The 15,637-nt window shown below is 39.1% G+C and overlaps 1 protein-coding gene across 1 annotated transcript; it reads right to left on the bottom strand.

Annotated features, from left to right (window-relative positions):
* Positions 1-8,273: 8,273 nt before the first annotated feature.
* On the bottom strand, positions 8,274-11,279 carry LOC134911651 (uncharacterized). The gene is made up of 4 exons (XM_063919751.1): positions 11,209-11,279; positions 11,052-11,090; positions 10,536-10,610; positions 8,274-9,983 (listed from the first exon to the last, which is right to left on the bottom strand). Exons 1-4 carry the CDS (start codon positions 11,240-11,242, stop codon positions 9,448-9,450), a joined length of 684 nt encoding a protein of 227 aa, XP_063775821.1. The 5' UTR covers positions 11,243-11,279; the 3' UTR covers positions 8,274-9,447.
* Between the last annotated feature and the right edge of the window lie 4,358 nt (positions 11,280-15,637).

The raw sequence follows: 15,637 nt of genomic DNA on the forward strand, positions 1-15,637 counted from the left end.
CTGCAAACCTAAAATGGCTGCTGGCATTCCCTTTTGAATCATGTGTTGCAGACTTGGGAATCACAGAGTTTTCCCAAAATGGAGTCAAGCTTCTGTCCCATGCGGTCTGTGGACCATGCAGTCACATGCTGCACCTCCCCCGCATACACTCACACACACACATACATAAACCAAAACTAAGATGTTTCTTTAGATAGATATTTTTCCAATATCTATCAATAAATCAAGAGTTTCATTTTATGCCATCTGTGATTTAGCTGAGTGCTTGAAGTAATATCTCCCCAGTAATAAATATATTCCATAGACAAAAAACCTTACGGTTTCACATGTCCCATTTAAGGCTTCTTACACATGATCTGGCATTTCATAAACCTGTTGTAACTCTTCCACCCAAACTCCAAAAAGCAATAAAATTCCGATCATTAAGACTGATGCCTTAATGGACGTGTTCCTTGCACAATACAGATATGGTATGCCATCACAGCCTGTGGGTAAGTGCAGATTCAGCACTCTCACAGAGTGAGCTTGCTGTCACTGACACAATGGTGGAGCTGCTAATTCACAGTTTTGTGTGCTCATTGGAATACACATATGCAGTCTAGGCAACTGAAGGTCTGAGCAGTTATGTTGTGCACCCATCCCACTCAGTCAGGTAGATGTATGAACTGTTTTTCTGTGTTTCTACGGTAACTGTGCACGCTATGTGCTGCAGTTACCGCACCTCCCAATGTATGAATGAAGATTTTGGCTTTTTTTTCGTGCTGCGCTGCGGGCCCCTCCCCTTTTCGCCGTCACCATCCTCTTGACAGCGGGAGCGGAACTTACCAGATGTATGAACTGCTTTTACGGATGTCCCCTTCATCACCTGCAGTCTTCGATTTCGGCGTTTCTTTGCTTGCGGTGCGGCTCCTTTCTCCTCTGATATCTTGGCGACGGTCATGTTTTGTTGTGTAATTGTGAATGAAGTTATTTGCATCACGTGACACTCTTGCATCCCTAGTGGTGTATTGTGGGCTCGTTTATTTATCTTTATAAGGTATTTCCCAGTGTTTGTATATTATCTTTATCTTTTATTTTTTTAAAGGATTGTCAGTGTTTAAATTGGTTCTTTCTGCATGCTATAGTAATGTAATTCCAGGAATGGCATATAGAAAGCGAGAGATATTAATATGTGTGTGTGTATGTGTATATATATATATATATATATATATGTATGTCTGTGTATCAATTTCTGAATATATATTTACAAATGCATTTATTTATGTTTAATTTTTGTAAAAATTTGTCAAATAATTTATATATATATATATATATATATATATATATATATATATAGTATTTTTTTATTTTTTTTTGGTGTGTATGTGTATATATATATATATATATATATATACACACACACACATATTAATATCTCTTGCTCTCTATATGCCGTTCCTGGAATTACATTACAATAGCATGCTGATAGAACCAATTTAAACACTGTCAATCCTTTTAAAAAAAAAAAGATAATATTAAAAAGCTGTATATATGTATACACACAAACAACACACATGTGGCACTCCCAAGACCAACACCTGCCATCTTAATAGTAACTAACGTTTCTATGTCTTTACAGTTTAAGCATCTGTTGAAAATGTTTAAACAGTAAAGGCATTGAAACATTATTAACAATTAAGATGGCTGGTCTTAGTATTGTGAGTGCTGCACGTGTGTTGTTTGGTAGCTGTGGTTTGTGAAGGCACCCGATGCGATATATATTTCATGAGGCTGTGTGGACTATGCAGTATGAATATATATATATATATATATATATAGAGAGAGAGAGAGTGGCGATGGTGGCTGGCACTCCTGGTCCTAAAAGTCAAATTGCCTGAGTGTCCTCCTTATTGGTGTAGACAAACAATCTAAAGAAAACTGCATCCCTCCTGGTCTTAAGATGGTGTAGTCTTCATATAGTGTCAAATATCATCACATAGCCACCGTTTTATGGCCCGTAGCCCCTTTGTCAAAGTGTGTATAGTGAAAAGGAAAACTTAAGACATTTTTTCTTTTCACTATACACACCTTGACAAAGGGGCTAAGGGTTCCGAAACATTGGCTATGTGATGATGTTTTAATACAGTATTTGCGGACTTCACCATCTTAAAGCCCTGGAGTAATGCCGTTTTCTATAGATCGTATATATATATATATATATGTGTGTGTGTGTGTATATATATATATATATATATATATCTATATATATATATATATATATTGGCAGGGTCCGGCAGTCAATAAATAGAAATATTTACACCATTATTCATGTTCAATACGGTACAAATTGCAAACATCAAAGCAAAGGATGGGACGGCACTGTGAGGCTTTTTGCAGGTAACAGAATTCAAATAATACTCATTTTACACAGCCAATGCTGGATCCCAGGAAGGAATTGTAAATGAGTCCTTTCCAGGTGGGATCCAGCATTGGATGCTACAGCTGGTTTCCGCATTCCGGCAATATGCTGGTCGGGTTGCTTTTGCAGGGGGAAGCGGAGCCGGCAGCGGGGTCGGAGTTGGTGTTGGGAGATGAGATCATCTTTGCGCAGCCTATCCCTGTTATAGTGTACAGGTCCTGGGTAGCATCTACCTGTGTGCCCATTTCCGCTGACACTGACCCGGTATTCTTCCCGTGAATAACATTGCTTTATTCCTGGGTTGAATTACTAGGGCTGCTGATCCTGGTTTTTAACTATGGTGCTTTCAAACTGCACATCGAGCAGTGTTGACTGGGCACTATGCATGGTCAATTAGGTTTTTTTTTGCAGTGTGAAAGGGGAATAAAGCAGAGCATCCTATCTAAAATATGTTTTGTGTAACATTTTGTTGTTTCCAACATAATTCCATATGTGTTTTTTCATAGTTTGGCTGTCCTCAGTATTAATCTAAAATGAACAAATTAATATGTAAAAAAGAAAAAACAGTGATTGAGTAGTTGTGTCCAAAATTGCGACTGGTATTGTGTTTGTGTGTGTATGTATATATATATATATATATATATATGTATGTGTATATATATATATATATATATATATATATACTTTTCTGTTAAACCTAACTCAGGATCAGGGTTCATCAAGTCCTAGGTGCTAGGTAGCCTTGGACCCAAAATTTTCCTGTCTGAATATCAGTTTATGTTGGGAGTGAGGGAGGGAGTAAGCAGGTGGTCTTTAACATCAGCAACCCATGGACAATGGGGGTCATTCTGAGTTTATCGCTTTGTAAATTTCTTCGCATCGCTGCAATTTTCCTGCTTAGTGCGCATGCGCAATGTCCGCACTGCGACTGGGCCAAGTAAATTTGCTATGCAGTTAGGAATTTTACTCACGTTTTTTTCCTCGTTCTGGTGATCGTAATGTGATTGACAGGAAGTGGGTGTTTCTGGGCGGAAACTGGCCGTTCTATGGGTGTGTGTGAAAAAACTCTACCGTTTCTTGGAAAAACGCGGGAGTGGCTGGAGAAACGGAGGAGTGTCTGGGCGAACGCTGGGTGTGTTTGTGACGTCAAACCAGGAACGACAAGCACTGAACTGATCGCAGATGCCGAGTAAGTCTCGAGTTACTCAGAAACTGCACAGAGATGTCTTCTCGCAATATTGCGAATCTTTCGTTTGCAATTTTGATAAGCTAAGATTCACTCCCAGTAGGCGGCGGCTTAGCGTGTGCAAAGCTGCTAAAATCAGCTTGCGAGCGATCAACTCGGAATGACCCCCAATGTGTGCTTGTATTGTGGCAGCCATTTCATGTGTTCGTTTAGAGTACCTTTCCCACATGTGCCGATTGTTGAGTTTGGTCGTCCCCTATCCTGCACCGACTGTTGTGCCTGACCAGCCTAGCCAGCGCTGTCTGCAAATGTTTTGGTTTTCCGAAACCGTTTCCAGGTATGCATTTACACTCCCATAAATGCTGATAGGTGATGTAGGTTTTGACAAACATAGACAGATAGTAAATACATTATGGTGAGAGTTCCTGAGGCCCTTCCAAAATACATCCATTATATTTCTTACAATGCTACCCAAGTGATTTTCATTTGGTATGTAAGGTTTGCCCGATATGTGGGGCTAAAGGTATTTGAGAATGGATGAAGCTCTTTAAACTTGTTTCGACTCTGGTTTCCTTCAAAATTAAATTTTCTAAAGGTGAAGGCTTATAGGCTGCCAACAAAATTAACCCTAGCGTGAATTTGTCTGTGTGTACATGTGTTAGGGAATATAGATTGTAAGCTCCACTGGGTCAGGGACTGATGTGAATGGCCAACTATTCTCTCTAAAGCGCTGCGGTTTTTGCATGCGCAATTGAAATAGCAGGGAATAATTATTATAAACCTAATAAAATTAATTAAGCATAGTTGTGATTTTTTAATCAAAATATTCATTTTGTTTGAATTTCAGACTTCTGACAATACTCAAATAGTTGTACTCAATTTTCTACAGTGAAGTTTTGAATTCCAAGCATGATGTACTACCTTGGTATTATTTGGTTGTGCATCTCGAAACGAAAGGCCACATCTACATCTGGGGTTACAAGTGATCTTCGATATTGTAAGGGAAAGAAAAAAGTCCACTTTCGTAAACCCAGAATTTTTAAAACTCGTTTTACTTTGGATGATTTTCGGGAAGGTGAAATTATTAAAATGTTTCGACTGCCCTCCACCTCAATTTTAATGATATATCATCTAATTAAAGACAGCATTGAACCCAAGAGCCGAAGAACAAATGCCCTCCCTGGAATAACAAAACTCCTTGCAACTTTACAGTTTCTTGCCTCTGGCTCTTTTCAATATGTAGTTTCACAGGAAGGAGGCTTCAATCAGGCTACATTCTCACGTTTTTTGACTATTGTCTTAAATGCGATTCTACAACACTCTGATCAATTTATATATTGGCCCCGAACCACTACCGAATGGCAAGTAGTCAAACAAGACTTTTACGATGTAGCTTGCTTTCCTAATGTTTTAGGGGCCATTGATTGTACCCACATTCCTTACTGACCAAAAAGTGATATGGAGGAGGTATCCCGGAACAGGAAACTCTTCTATTCAATGAATATGCAAGTTGTATGTAGTGAAAATGGGAGAATAATGAATGTATGTGCTGCATACCCTGGATCTTCACACGACTCCTATATCCTACGTAATTCCTCACTTTATCAAGACTTTGAATCCAAAAAAATTTCAGGAGGTTGGTTAATTGGTATGTTTTCATTTATGTCTTACAATAGTGGTTCGTTAAACAAACATGTTTGTTGTCTAAAATTATAGAAAATAGTTTAATTATTTATTTAACTTTTCACTTTAGGTGATGCAGGATATCCAGCACGCCCATGGCTTATGACCCCAATCTCCAAGCCCAAGCGAAGGCAAGAACATGCCTACAATAAGGCGCATATAGCAACCAGAAATGTTATTGAAAGGACTTTTGGTATGTTGAAAAGTCGATTCCGTTGCCTTGACAAGTCTGCTGGCCAGTTGCTTTACAGTCCCCGAAAAGTGTGTAAAATGTTTGTGGTATGCTGCATTTTACACAATATATGTATTGCAGAAAAAGTCAACATTAATCTTGTCCGACTTGAAAATCCCAATCCAGAAATTGAGCCGGCAACGGAGAATGACGAATACTCAATCGCAAATACGGTTAGGAGAGATATAATTGCTAAATATTTCTCAGAATAAATTTTTTTGGTTAATTTTGGTATTTTTTTGCTAATTTTTGTTCATTTCATGAAGCCTAACAGTGAGCAAATGTTATGGTTTATGAGACTTTCTTTAAGAAGAACAATGCTTGACGTGGCCATACTAACGTTTGGCACACTGATTTGTTTTTGGGTGTGGGGTTTATTATAGAGTTAGTGTGAGTTACTGTTATGTAAGTAGGACAGTATAAACACATGCCTTGAATGTAAGTAATTAAAAAAGTCACACCAAATCAAAGTTATATTGTTTTTTTTTAATGTATTAAATGTAGTTGTATAAAGATAAGTTAATATTTAACTGTCAAATTTTATGTATAGCATATTGGTATACCATATAACAATTTTAGCAGCCCAATACATAAAACAAATATAAACTTAGACAAAATTGTAAACATTTTCATGCAGTGTTATAAAGTCGGTGCCTGCGTGTGAAGTATTAACAATACTGTATAGTTGAGCTGGTGGTGTGAACCTTATTTTTTTAGTACATGCAGATTTGCATTTTACTACCAAAAAACATTGGTTAACTCAGTGTCAGTGAAATTTCACATTGAGACTATTTATTATAGAATAGAGGGTTGATTTCCAGCAGAGCAAGGTGGATTTAGCAAATTTATTACATTGCTCTATGTAGCCAGATTTTGAATGTCGAGTGCTAAGACTTAATCATCGTCCGTTGACCATATTGTTGTAAGCCAGCTACAGACAACTTATAAATGCTCAAAAGTATCGATGTACTGCCTAAAAATGCTCCCTCTGTCAAACCCCAGACAACACCCTGGCAGATCAGTAATGTCCATACTGTTTGTGTGGGGGTCTCAATTTGTCTGTTGGTGTGGGAAGTATCATTGTGTCCATTGCCCTGCCTCCCTCAGCCACTATGGCCCGCTTGCTATTTCATGGATGGGGCTGACACTGCAGCCATAACTGGTAAAAGTTTCGGAAGCATGAGTGGTGTAATCAGTCAACTTCACATTAAATTTATTCTGTAGTAGGGATGCTGAAGAGTGGTCACATGCTGCTCAACTTCCTCTAAGACTGTGTTGGTGCCATTTAAAAAATGTAATGGTCTGCATCCTGTAGTTTTTAAAAAGTCTAGCATTAAAAAATTTGCCAAGGATAATTGCTCTGAAAAAACAATTCTGCAAAGTCAAATAACCTTTCTACTCCATGACAATATCTTAAATGGTGAGTATTAGTTCAAAGTTTTGGGAAGTGCAAACCACAATTTATGTAAGAATAATATTTTGTGGTCAAATGGAGTCCTAAAATCGTATAAAAATATAGGGGGTAACTCATGCCAGGCAACAAATTAATTTTCATGTTGTGCCAAACAAAGTGCCCTGTAGGGGAAACTGATAACATATGCAGATAGTATTCGATTTGTGGGGGTGTTCAGTGGCAAACGCAGGATTTAGCAAATGGATTTTCCGTGGGTGTGTATGTATATGTGCATGTAGGTGTAAATATATATATATATATATATATATATATATATATCAAGAAATAGTATATCTCTGTGGAGCGCACTTAATGACTGAAATAAATATATTTATGTATAATACAATATAATATGGTTTCTCTTTGTCAGAAACCAATATAACCATATTATATTATACATACATATATTTATTTCAGTCATTAAGTGCGCTCCACAGAGATATACTATTTCTTGATTTCTATTTTTGGTCTTGTTCGACAGGGGACCATCTCTGTGTAGAAGCTTGCCCCTTAATATAATAATAATAATAATGATAAAATTATTGAGTACAATCAAAGTTATAGGTCCAATTTTAGAGCGCAAAAAAGATCTCCTATTCTCTCTCTCTCTATATATATATATATATATATATACATACACACACACAATAGAAAAAAGACAGCGGCACTCCGTCAATAAATGAATTAAAGATTTAGTGAATCAAAACATGGCTAATAACGGTTCATTGTGACCGTTGTATGTCATGTTTTGATTCACTAAATCTTTGATTCATTATTTGACGGAGTGCCGCTGCCTTTTTTCTATTGTATTTCAACGCTTCGCAGAGGACACCCGGCTTTTGCAATAATCTTCAGTGTGCCGGGCATTTTTGGAATATATATATATATAAATAAAATTCAAGATGCGGCACTCAGGATAAGTTTTGAATAAATTCTACCAGCAGACATGACTCATGTCTGCTGGTTGAATTTATTCGAAACGTATCCAGACTGCCGCATCCTGTTTTATCTATTCACTGCTGATGCTATGCTGGCACCGGATCAGGATACTTCCTGGTTTTGCGCTTGCCATACCCTTGCTATACTATATATATATATTTAGAATGAAGGTAATCGGCGTCACTCACACAGACTGGTTCAAATAATGCAAAAGGTGTCCCTTTATTGCCTACATGTTTCAGGAAAGCTCCCCATCCTCAGGGCCAGACAACGTTGTCTGGCCCTGAGGATGGGGAGCTTTCCTGAAACATGTAGGCAATAAAGGGACACCTTTTGCATTATTTGAACCAGTCTGTGTGAGTGACGCTGATTACCTTCATTCTACAAATGTCATCTTATGCTAAGCTTACAAGGGCACCGCAGTATGTTGTATTTATTATTTGGAGTGCCGGAAAAAACTACGCTATATATACATACATCCTTCATACCACATTCATACATACATACATCCTTCGTACCACATTCATCCATACATACAAACCACATTCATATATATACACAAACCCACACACACATATACAAGTACACATCCATACATACATACATACATACATACATACATACTGTACATACACCAGTGCACAAACCCACAGGCAAAATGCACATATAAACATGACAATTGCTCACAAACACTGGATGCAAACTTACAATACATGATCTATCAGGGCCTGGGAGCAGAAGGACGGCAGAGTGAGGATGGAGAGAGCTGCTGGTGCTGAGCATGCTCAGCCAGCAGATCCCCCGGCACATTCTGTAAGCAGAAAGCTCCACAGCTCTCTCTTGCTGCTGCAGCTCAGCAATCGCGGATGTGGCTGTTGCTTAGACCCAGACAAAGCTGTCTCCTACTCCAAAATGAAATCTTGGGTCATCAGGGGGGGTCTTCCAGGTACTCACAAACCCCGTCTGCGTGCGACACTGGTGTTAGAGTGTATGTGTGCTGGTGAAATCCTATCTAATGTATTTTAAATCAGCATTATGATATACAGTTTGAACCCTACACAAATTTTCCACACTCTGCACGTTATATCTGCTACCCCTACAGTGCACATAGTTTTGTCCATTTTAGAAATATTTTACTCTTATGAACCGGCATGTTTTCCCCCTATAGTTTGAGGTCGTTTCATACTGATTTTTAAACAGTAATGCTCAGCACTGGTACATAGTGAAGTTTGTATCCTGAAACTTTACATAACAAATTAATTTTTAACAGGTTCAAACATCAAATTAGAAAAAACTTATGTGCTCAACCTCATAATATTAATATATTGTTAGGCACAAAATCTCAGGCAAATTAACTGTGTGTTATGAATTCCTTCTCAAACTTTGTGGATTTTCAAATTTAGCCACAATAAACTTTTAAGGCAGACATGCTCAATAAAACATGACTCTGTTTTTAAAAAGTTTCCTATGTTTTTTTTTTTCGTCAATTTTTTAGGTAGCACCTTCTCGGTATCTTGTGCCAATTCTCCTTCCGGAGCCCCACACTCGCCATTAATTTAATTGGTAAAAGTTTTTTTCAAGGTGTAGTTAGAACCATTGTCTGCATTATATTTCTGAGCCTTTAAATCTACTAAAATACTAAAAGAATTGGCAATTGAGCCCAGTGTGTTTTTGAAATTTAAAAACATGTCTTCCTGTGTCTGAACCATTTTTTGCACATTGCTATTTAAACTTTCCAAATTGTGGACAATGTCTTGCATTCCCAACTTCATGATAGAGTTGTATTCCACAAAGGAATCTTTAAAAAAATGTAAGTCTTCACCATTATCATTGGCTACCTCAGAATTGGAAGGAATTTCAAACACACAAGAAACTTCAGGATTTGGTGTTCTACAAGTATTGGATAACACAGATGACACATTTGAAAAATCAGAATCCTCAATAGTTTGTATGAAAGAAGGATATTCTTCATTTGAAATAATGCCATCAAAATCTTCATGGTCAGAAACATATGTCACTGTTTCAAGAGTGGTGTATTCTTTTTCCATGGTGTCTCCAAATGCATCTTTTTCAATCCCAACTGAGTCTGTTTCTGCAAGGTAGAAAATTAAAGAAAAAGTAAAAAAAAAAATAATGAAACTAAAGATCCTAGGCATAATAGTATTCTAACTTTACCCTGGCGTGGGCTGATACCCATGTTTTCCCCCCCGCACTTTACGTATTCCTGATTCATAACAAAGAGTGACAAGAAGTTACATTTTTCCTGCCATCAAAATGGCTTAACTAGCCTAAAGTGGCACTTAGACCCCATGTGCTTTAAAGCAACTGAAGCAGTCCTAATTTAAGGAGGGAATGCTGCAGGTATCTCTAATTCTTGCTGCAATCTCTCCAATGCCGTCAACTAACACTACACCCTTACGTATCTTGTGGAGTATGCAATTCTGCCCGATGTACCCATGACCAGGCTGCGACGGATTGAGCTGCGAAATAACAACTGCTAACAAATAAGATCTCAATTTTAATTTAATAAATCTACAACTAGAAACAGATAATTTGGAGCTGTCACTCCCTAAAATTACTACCACAATTAAAAAATTCAGGTCAAAAAATAAATTCTCAATGACTAAAAATTAAACTATTTTACCTTTATTTGTCACTGTATGCTTATTCTGGTTTGATGCAATGTGGCATAGTTGTTCATTTTGGAGACTGTCACTTTCTGTTCCAAAAACCGAGAAAAAACACTTACAGAAAACTATCTTGCCAGGGGAAAATTGGGAGCATATCAGGCTAAAAACGATTTAAGAGTAAAGAAACAACACTCGAAATTAAATTGGCCAATCCATCACATGCACAATGGAGTGGCCTTAGCATAAATTTTTTTAAGATGCAGAGGTAATATGGGTTAAAAGCTATGACAGTAACAGTGGAAATGGCGAAAGCAATTAAAAAATCTGGGTGGTATGGAAGTTGTTAATGGAAACAGTCATTTAAAAAAAAAAAAAACGGAAAAAAAAATCAAACTGAGGCGTCAATGATTTAAATTTTTTGCAACTTGGATGCTACACCAGGCTGCATACATTTGGACCACAGAACTTTGACAGTTTTTTTTACTTATGGGAGACAGGCTGTACAGTGATAATGTATTAAGGATGCTCACCTTGTGTAAGATGCTTTCTTTTGGTTTTTTGCTTCCTCCCTTGTCCAAAAATTCAAACAACATATTTAATTTTCAATTTAAATTATAAATAATAAAAACAATCTAGTAACTCTAACAATATTTAATCATACACAAAGTCCAATGTATATCAACTTACCAATATTCGGTTTGCCAGAGTCCATAGCGCACATTTCAGGGTCTTTTGCATGTTCACATTTTTTGTCAATATTCTCTAATATGAGGGCAAAATTTTTTTTAAAGATTTAAAACCAACTGGGAACAAACAAACTTGTACACATTCTGATTTGCAAAAAAAGTAACATCATCCTATGTGCTAAAAATCAACTATTATACAAAGTAATAGAACGATTGTTAGGAAGGAAGTACAGGATAATATCAACCAAATTCTTACTACATTGGACTTTCCATAGTTATTCACGTTAATTTGCATGAAAAAAGCAATAGCAAACAGTGCTGCAATCCAAAGTCCATACCTGCAGAAAATGCTAATCACGCCTGGATTCCTAAAAAGGTTTATCAATGTCCCTGGCTTGCCCCCTGTTTCCTGGTGACATATCACGCCTTACCATGTCGTCAGAGGTCTCACCCTTGAACAGTAATTTGATTAGGAGTAACCATTTACAGTACAAATGCCTCTGGAAGGGGAGCTGTGGGCTTTGGCAGGCTATGCCACATTGATTATGAATTGAACGGACTAAGGTGATTTTTGTTTTTGGCCTATTATGTTTGCAGCCAAGTACTAGTAAAAATCCTTTTTCAGGGGTTTGAACGGTAACCCCCCCTTCCTCCCCCTTCACTAATGTGTAACAGTGGAAAGTAAACATTAATAACTATACCTACTCCCAGTCCTTCTTTAGGGTCTGCAACTGCTTCCTACATATGTTTAAAGGGGGGTGCAATCAGGGCCGGTGCTAGGGTGTTCGGCGCCCCCCTGCAAACTATAAAATTGCGCTCTCCCATATTCCGTTGGCGTGCGCCGGGAAAAGGGGTGTGGTCTCACAACTAAGGGGCATGGCCACACAATAGTACCCCCATTTAAAATTACGCCACAATGTAGCACAATCTTATTAATCTTATACGTAATGCCCCACCCGTAGTAGTAGCGTCCTTATATGTAATGCACCCCAGTAGTAGTAGCACCCTTATACATAATGCCCCCCCAGTAGTAGCAGCACCCTTATACATAATGCACTCACAGTAGTAGTAGCATCCTTATACATAATGCCCCCCAGTAGTAGTAGCATCCTTATACGTAGTGCCCCCCCAGTAGTAGTAGCATCCTTATACATAGTGCACCCAGAGTAGTAGTAGCATCCTTATACGTAGTGCACCCCCAGTAGTAGACGCGTCCTTATATACGTAATGCCCCCCCCCCAGTAGTAGAAGCGTCCTTATACGTAGTGCACCCCCAGTAGTAGAAGCGTCCTTGTACGTAATTCCCCCCTAGTAGTAGTAGCGTCCTTATACGTAATGCCCCCCACAGTACTAGTAGCGTCCTTATACGTATTGGCCCCCCCAGTAGTAGCATCTTTACATGTAATGCCCCCCCCCTGTAGTAGTAGCGTCCTTATGCATAATGCCCCCCCAGTAGTAGCATCCTTATACGTAATGCCCCTCTAGTAGTGGTAGCATTGTAATACGTAATGCCCCCCAAGTAATAGTAGCGTCCTTATATATAATGCCCCCAAGTAGTAGTAGTAGCGTTCTTATACGTAATGCCCCCCCAGCAGTAGTAGCGTCCTTATACCTAGTGCACCCCCAGTAGTAAAAGCGTCCTTATACGTAGTTCCCCATAATAGTAGTATCGTCCATATACGTAATGCCCCACAGTAGTAGTAGCGTCCTTATACATAATGCACCCCCAGTAGAAGCCTCCTTATATGTAATTCCCCCGTAGTACTAGTAGCGTCCTTATAAGTAATGCCCCCCCCCAGCAGTAGTAGCGTTGTTACGCATAATGCCCCCCCTGTAGTAGCGTCCTTATACGTAATGCACCCTCCCAGTAGTAGTAGCGTCGTTACGCGTAAAGCCCCCCCTGTAGTAGTAGCATCCTTATACGTAGTGCACCCACAGTAGTAGTAACATCCTTATACGTAATTCCCCCCTAGTAGTAGTATCGTCCTTATAAATAATGGCCACCCCAGTAGTAGCGTAGTTTCACGTAATGCCCCCCTGTAGTAGTAGCGTCCTTATACGTAATGCCCCCCCAGTAGTAGTAGCGTCCTTGCATGTAATGGTCTCCCCCAGTAGTAGCGTCATTATACGTAATGCCCCCCCCCAGTACTAGCGTCCATAAAGTGCGCGTACGCAGACATACCTCACACACACAATTCACACATATATACACACACATACACACCCACCCACCATATGCACACACACACACACACACACACACACACACACACACACACACACACACACACCACTTACCTAAGCCAGTCTCCCTCTGTACTGCAGCCTGGTCAGTGTAGCTCCGCCCCTTCTGTCCCGTTTAGTCCCGCCCCTTTCGGCCCGTTTAGCTCCGCCCCCTTCTGTCCCGTACTCAGCTGCTGTCACACGGGGAGGGGAGGCAGGAGGTATTTGATTCTGCAGGCGCTGCTGCCAGTGACTGTCATACAGTGACAGACACAGCAGCAGCAGGGGGGACAGGACGGCGCAGCAGTGAAGGGATTCAGAGCAGGGAAAGCGCCTCTCTGTCCCAGCGCCTCCCTGCACTGCATCCCTTCGCTGAGTGGGTAGCGCCGGGCCTGGGTGCAATGCTCCCCGATGTAGCTATATCCAAAATGTAAAACATTTACCAAGCAAAGTCCGGTCTAGTTCTGCAATCTTAGAACATAGTATAAATAAATTTGGAAAAGTAAAATACCTTTAAACTCATCAATTTTTCCAGTATCAAGACCTCCGTTGATTCCATAAACAGCCACAGGATTTAATATGTCCTGTATTATCCGTTCCCAATTTTGGTAATCAAATTGTAAAGCAGGACCTCCTCCTGTTTTTTTAGAATGCTGCTTTTCGAGTGAAAGTTTTTTTTTAACTGTACTCTTACAGTCATGGTATCGCTTCCGACACACTATAGCAGTTCGTTTGCAAACTCCCTCGCTGCTGACTTTTTCGGCTATTTTCCTCCATATGGCCTCTTTACATTCTTGCAAATATGTTCCACCTGTGTGTCTTCCAAACAGGCTGGAATAATTTTCCTTTACCTCTGAAACTAAGATTTCATTTTCACTATTAGTGAATTTATAAGATCTTAGACGATTCTCTGGCTGCTTTGCTCTTTTCTTTTTGGCTGACACTGGTCCATGATTACCACCCACATGTAATGAATTTTCTCCAATAGATACAGTATCTGGGTTCAATTCGGTATCCTCACATAAAGGACCACTAGAAACAAAGGTGATAGTATGTAAATATGAAACAAACCAGACCAGACACTGTACAAAACATATCAATATGTTACAAAGGAAACCAGTACAGGCCAACCAAGTCTGTTAGTAACCCAATGTTCTCCAAAATCTAAAAAAAAAATAAAAAAAACTTAAATACGGACTGATAAACATTATTAGAGAATGGGCATGCAATGGTTTATGGGGATGTCCATAATCCTGATCAGAGATATGGTCAGACGATCTCAGAATGCAGAATCAAAATATAACTGCCTTGGTACCCCACTAAATAGGAAGTGGGAAAAAACAATTCCCTTTCTATAGAAGGACAAATAAAAGAAGGTACCAATGGTGCAAAATCCTAACAGATGACCCATTGTTAAAAGATTAATATTTACTTTGGTAAGTAAGGTTCCAAATGGAACAATTGTTTAAAAAAGTCAACATATTTGACCAATTTGGTTGTGGACTTGTTCAATGAATTTTGTATGTGTAAAAGTTTTACTAAATATTAAGCTCTAAACACCATTTTATTGTGGATATTCATCCCATTTGGTACATGATTTTCATAGGTTAATATAACTTGTTTAACACTGGGTCATCTGCAAGGTATTAACTCCAGTGGTCCCTTCTATTATTTGGTGCCCACAACCATGATAGAAAGGTGCATTTTTTCTACATTTATCAAATATTTTGACAAATTTATTTTATTAAGGCTACTGTCTAATGCAGACTGTGTTTGAGTAACTCCAGGGCCGTATTTTCGTATGGGCTCAATGGGCTCTTGCCCAAGGGCCCCAGGAGTATAAGGGCCCTAGGCTGATAGCTGAGGGTCCCCTCTTTCCAGGAGTACCAGATTTTTGAAAATCGGCCCTGGGGAACCGGAGATATCCAACTTCAAAGCAGCGGACCCCATCCGAACCTGTTAATTGTTCTTCCAAGCCAGATATCTCGGGTTATGTCTGACTTTGAGTTTTTCTTAGTGTGTACTCCAAATGCTGTGACACTCCCCATCTTGTCTCTACTATGCCCAGAACCAGAGAAATCAGCCTTCCAGCATCTGATCCCTGCTCCAACTCCACAAGCCTGGTATGCAGTTTTATATTTTTGTTGGTGGATTGCTCTGGTTCCTGAACTCTGATCCCCAAGTCCCCAGTACCTCCTAAAAGGTGG

The sequence above is a fragment of the Pseudophryne corroboree genome, chromosome 4, assembly GCF_028390025.1.
Source record: "Pseudophryne corroboree isolate aPseCor3 chromosome 4, aPseCor3.hap2, whole genome shotgun sequence".
Taxonomy (NCBI): Eukaryota; Metazoa; Chordata; class Amphibia; order Anura; family Myobatrachidae; genus Pseudophryne; species Pseudophryne corroboree.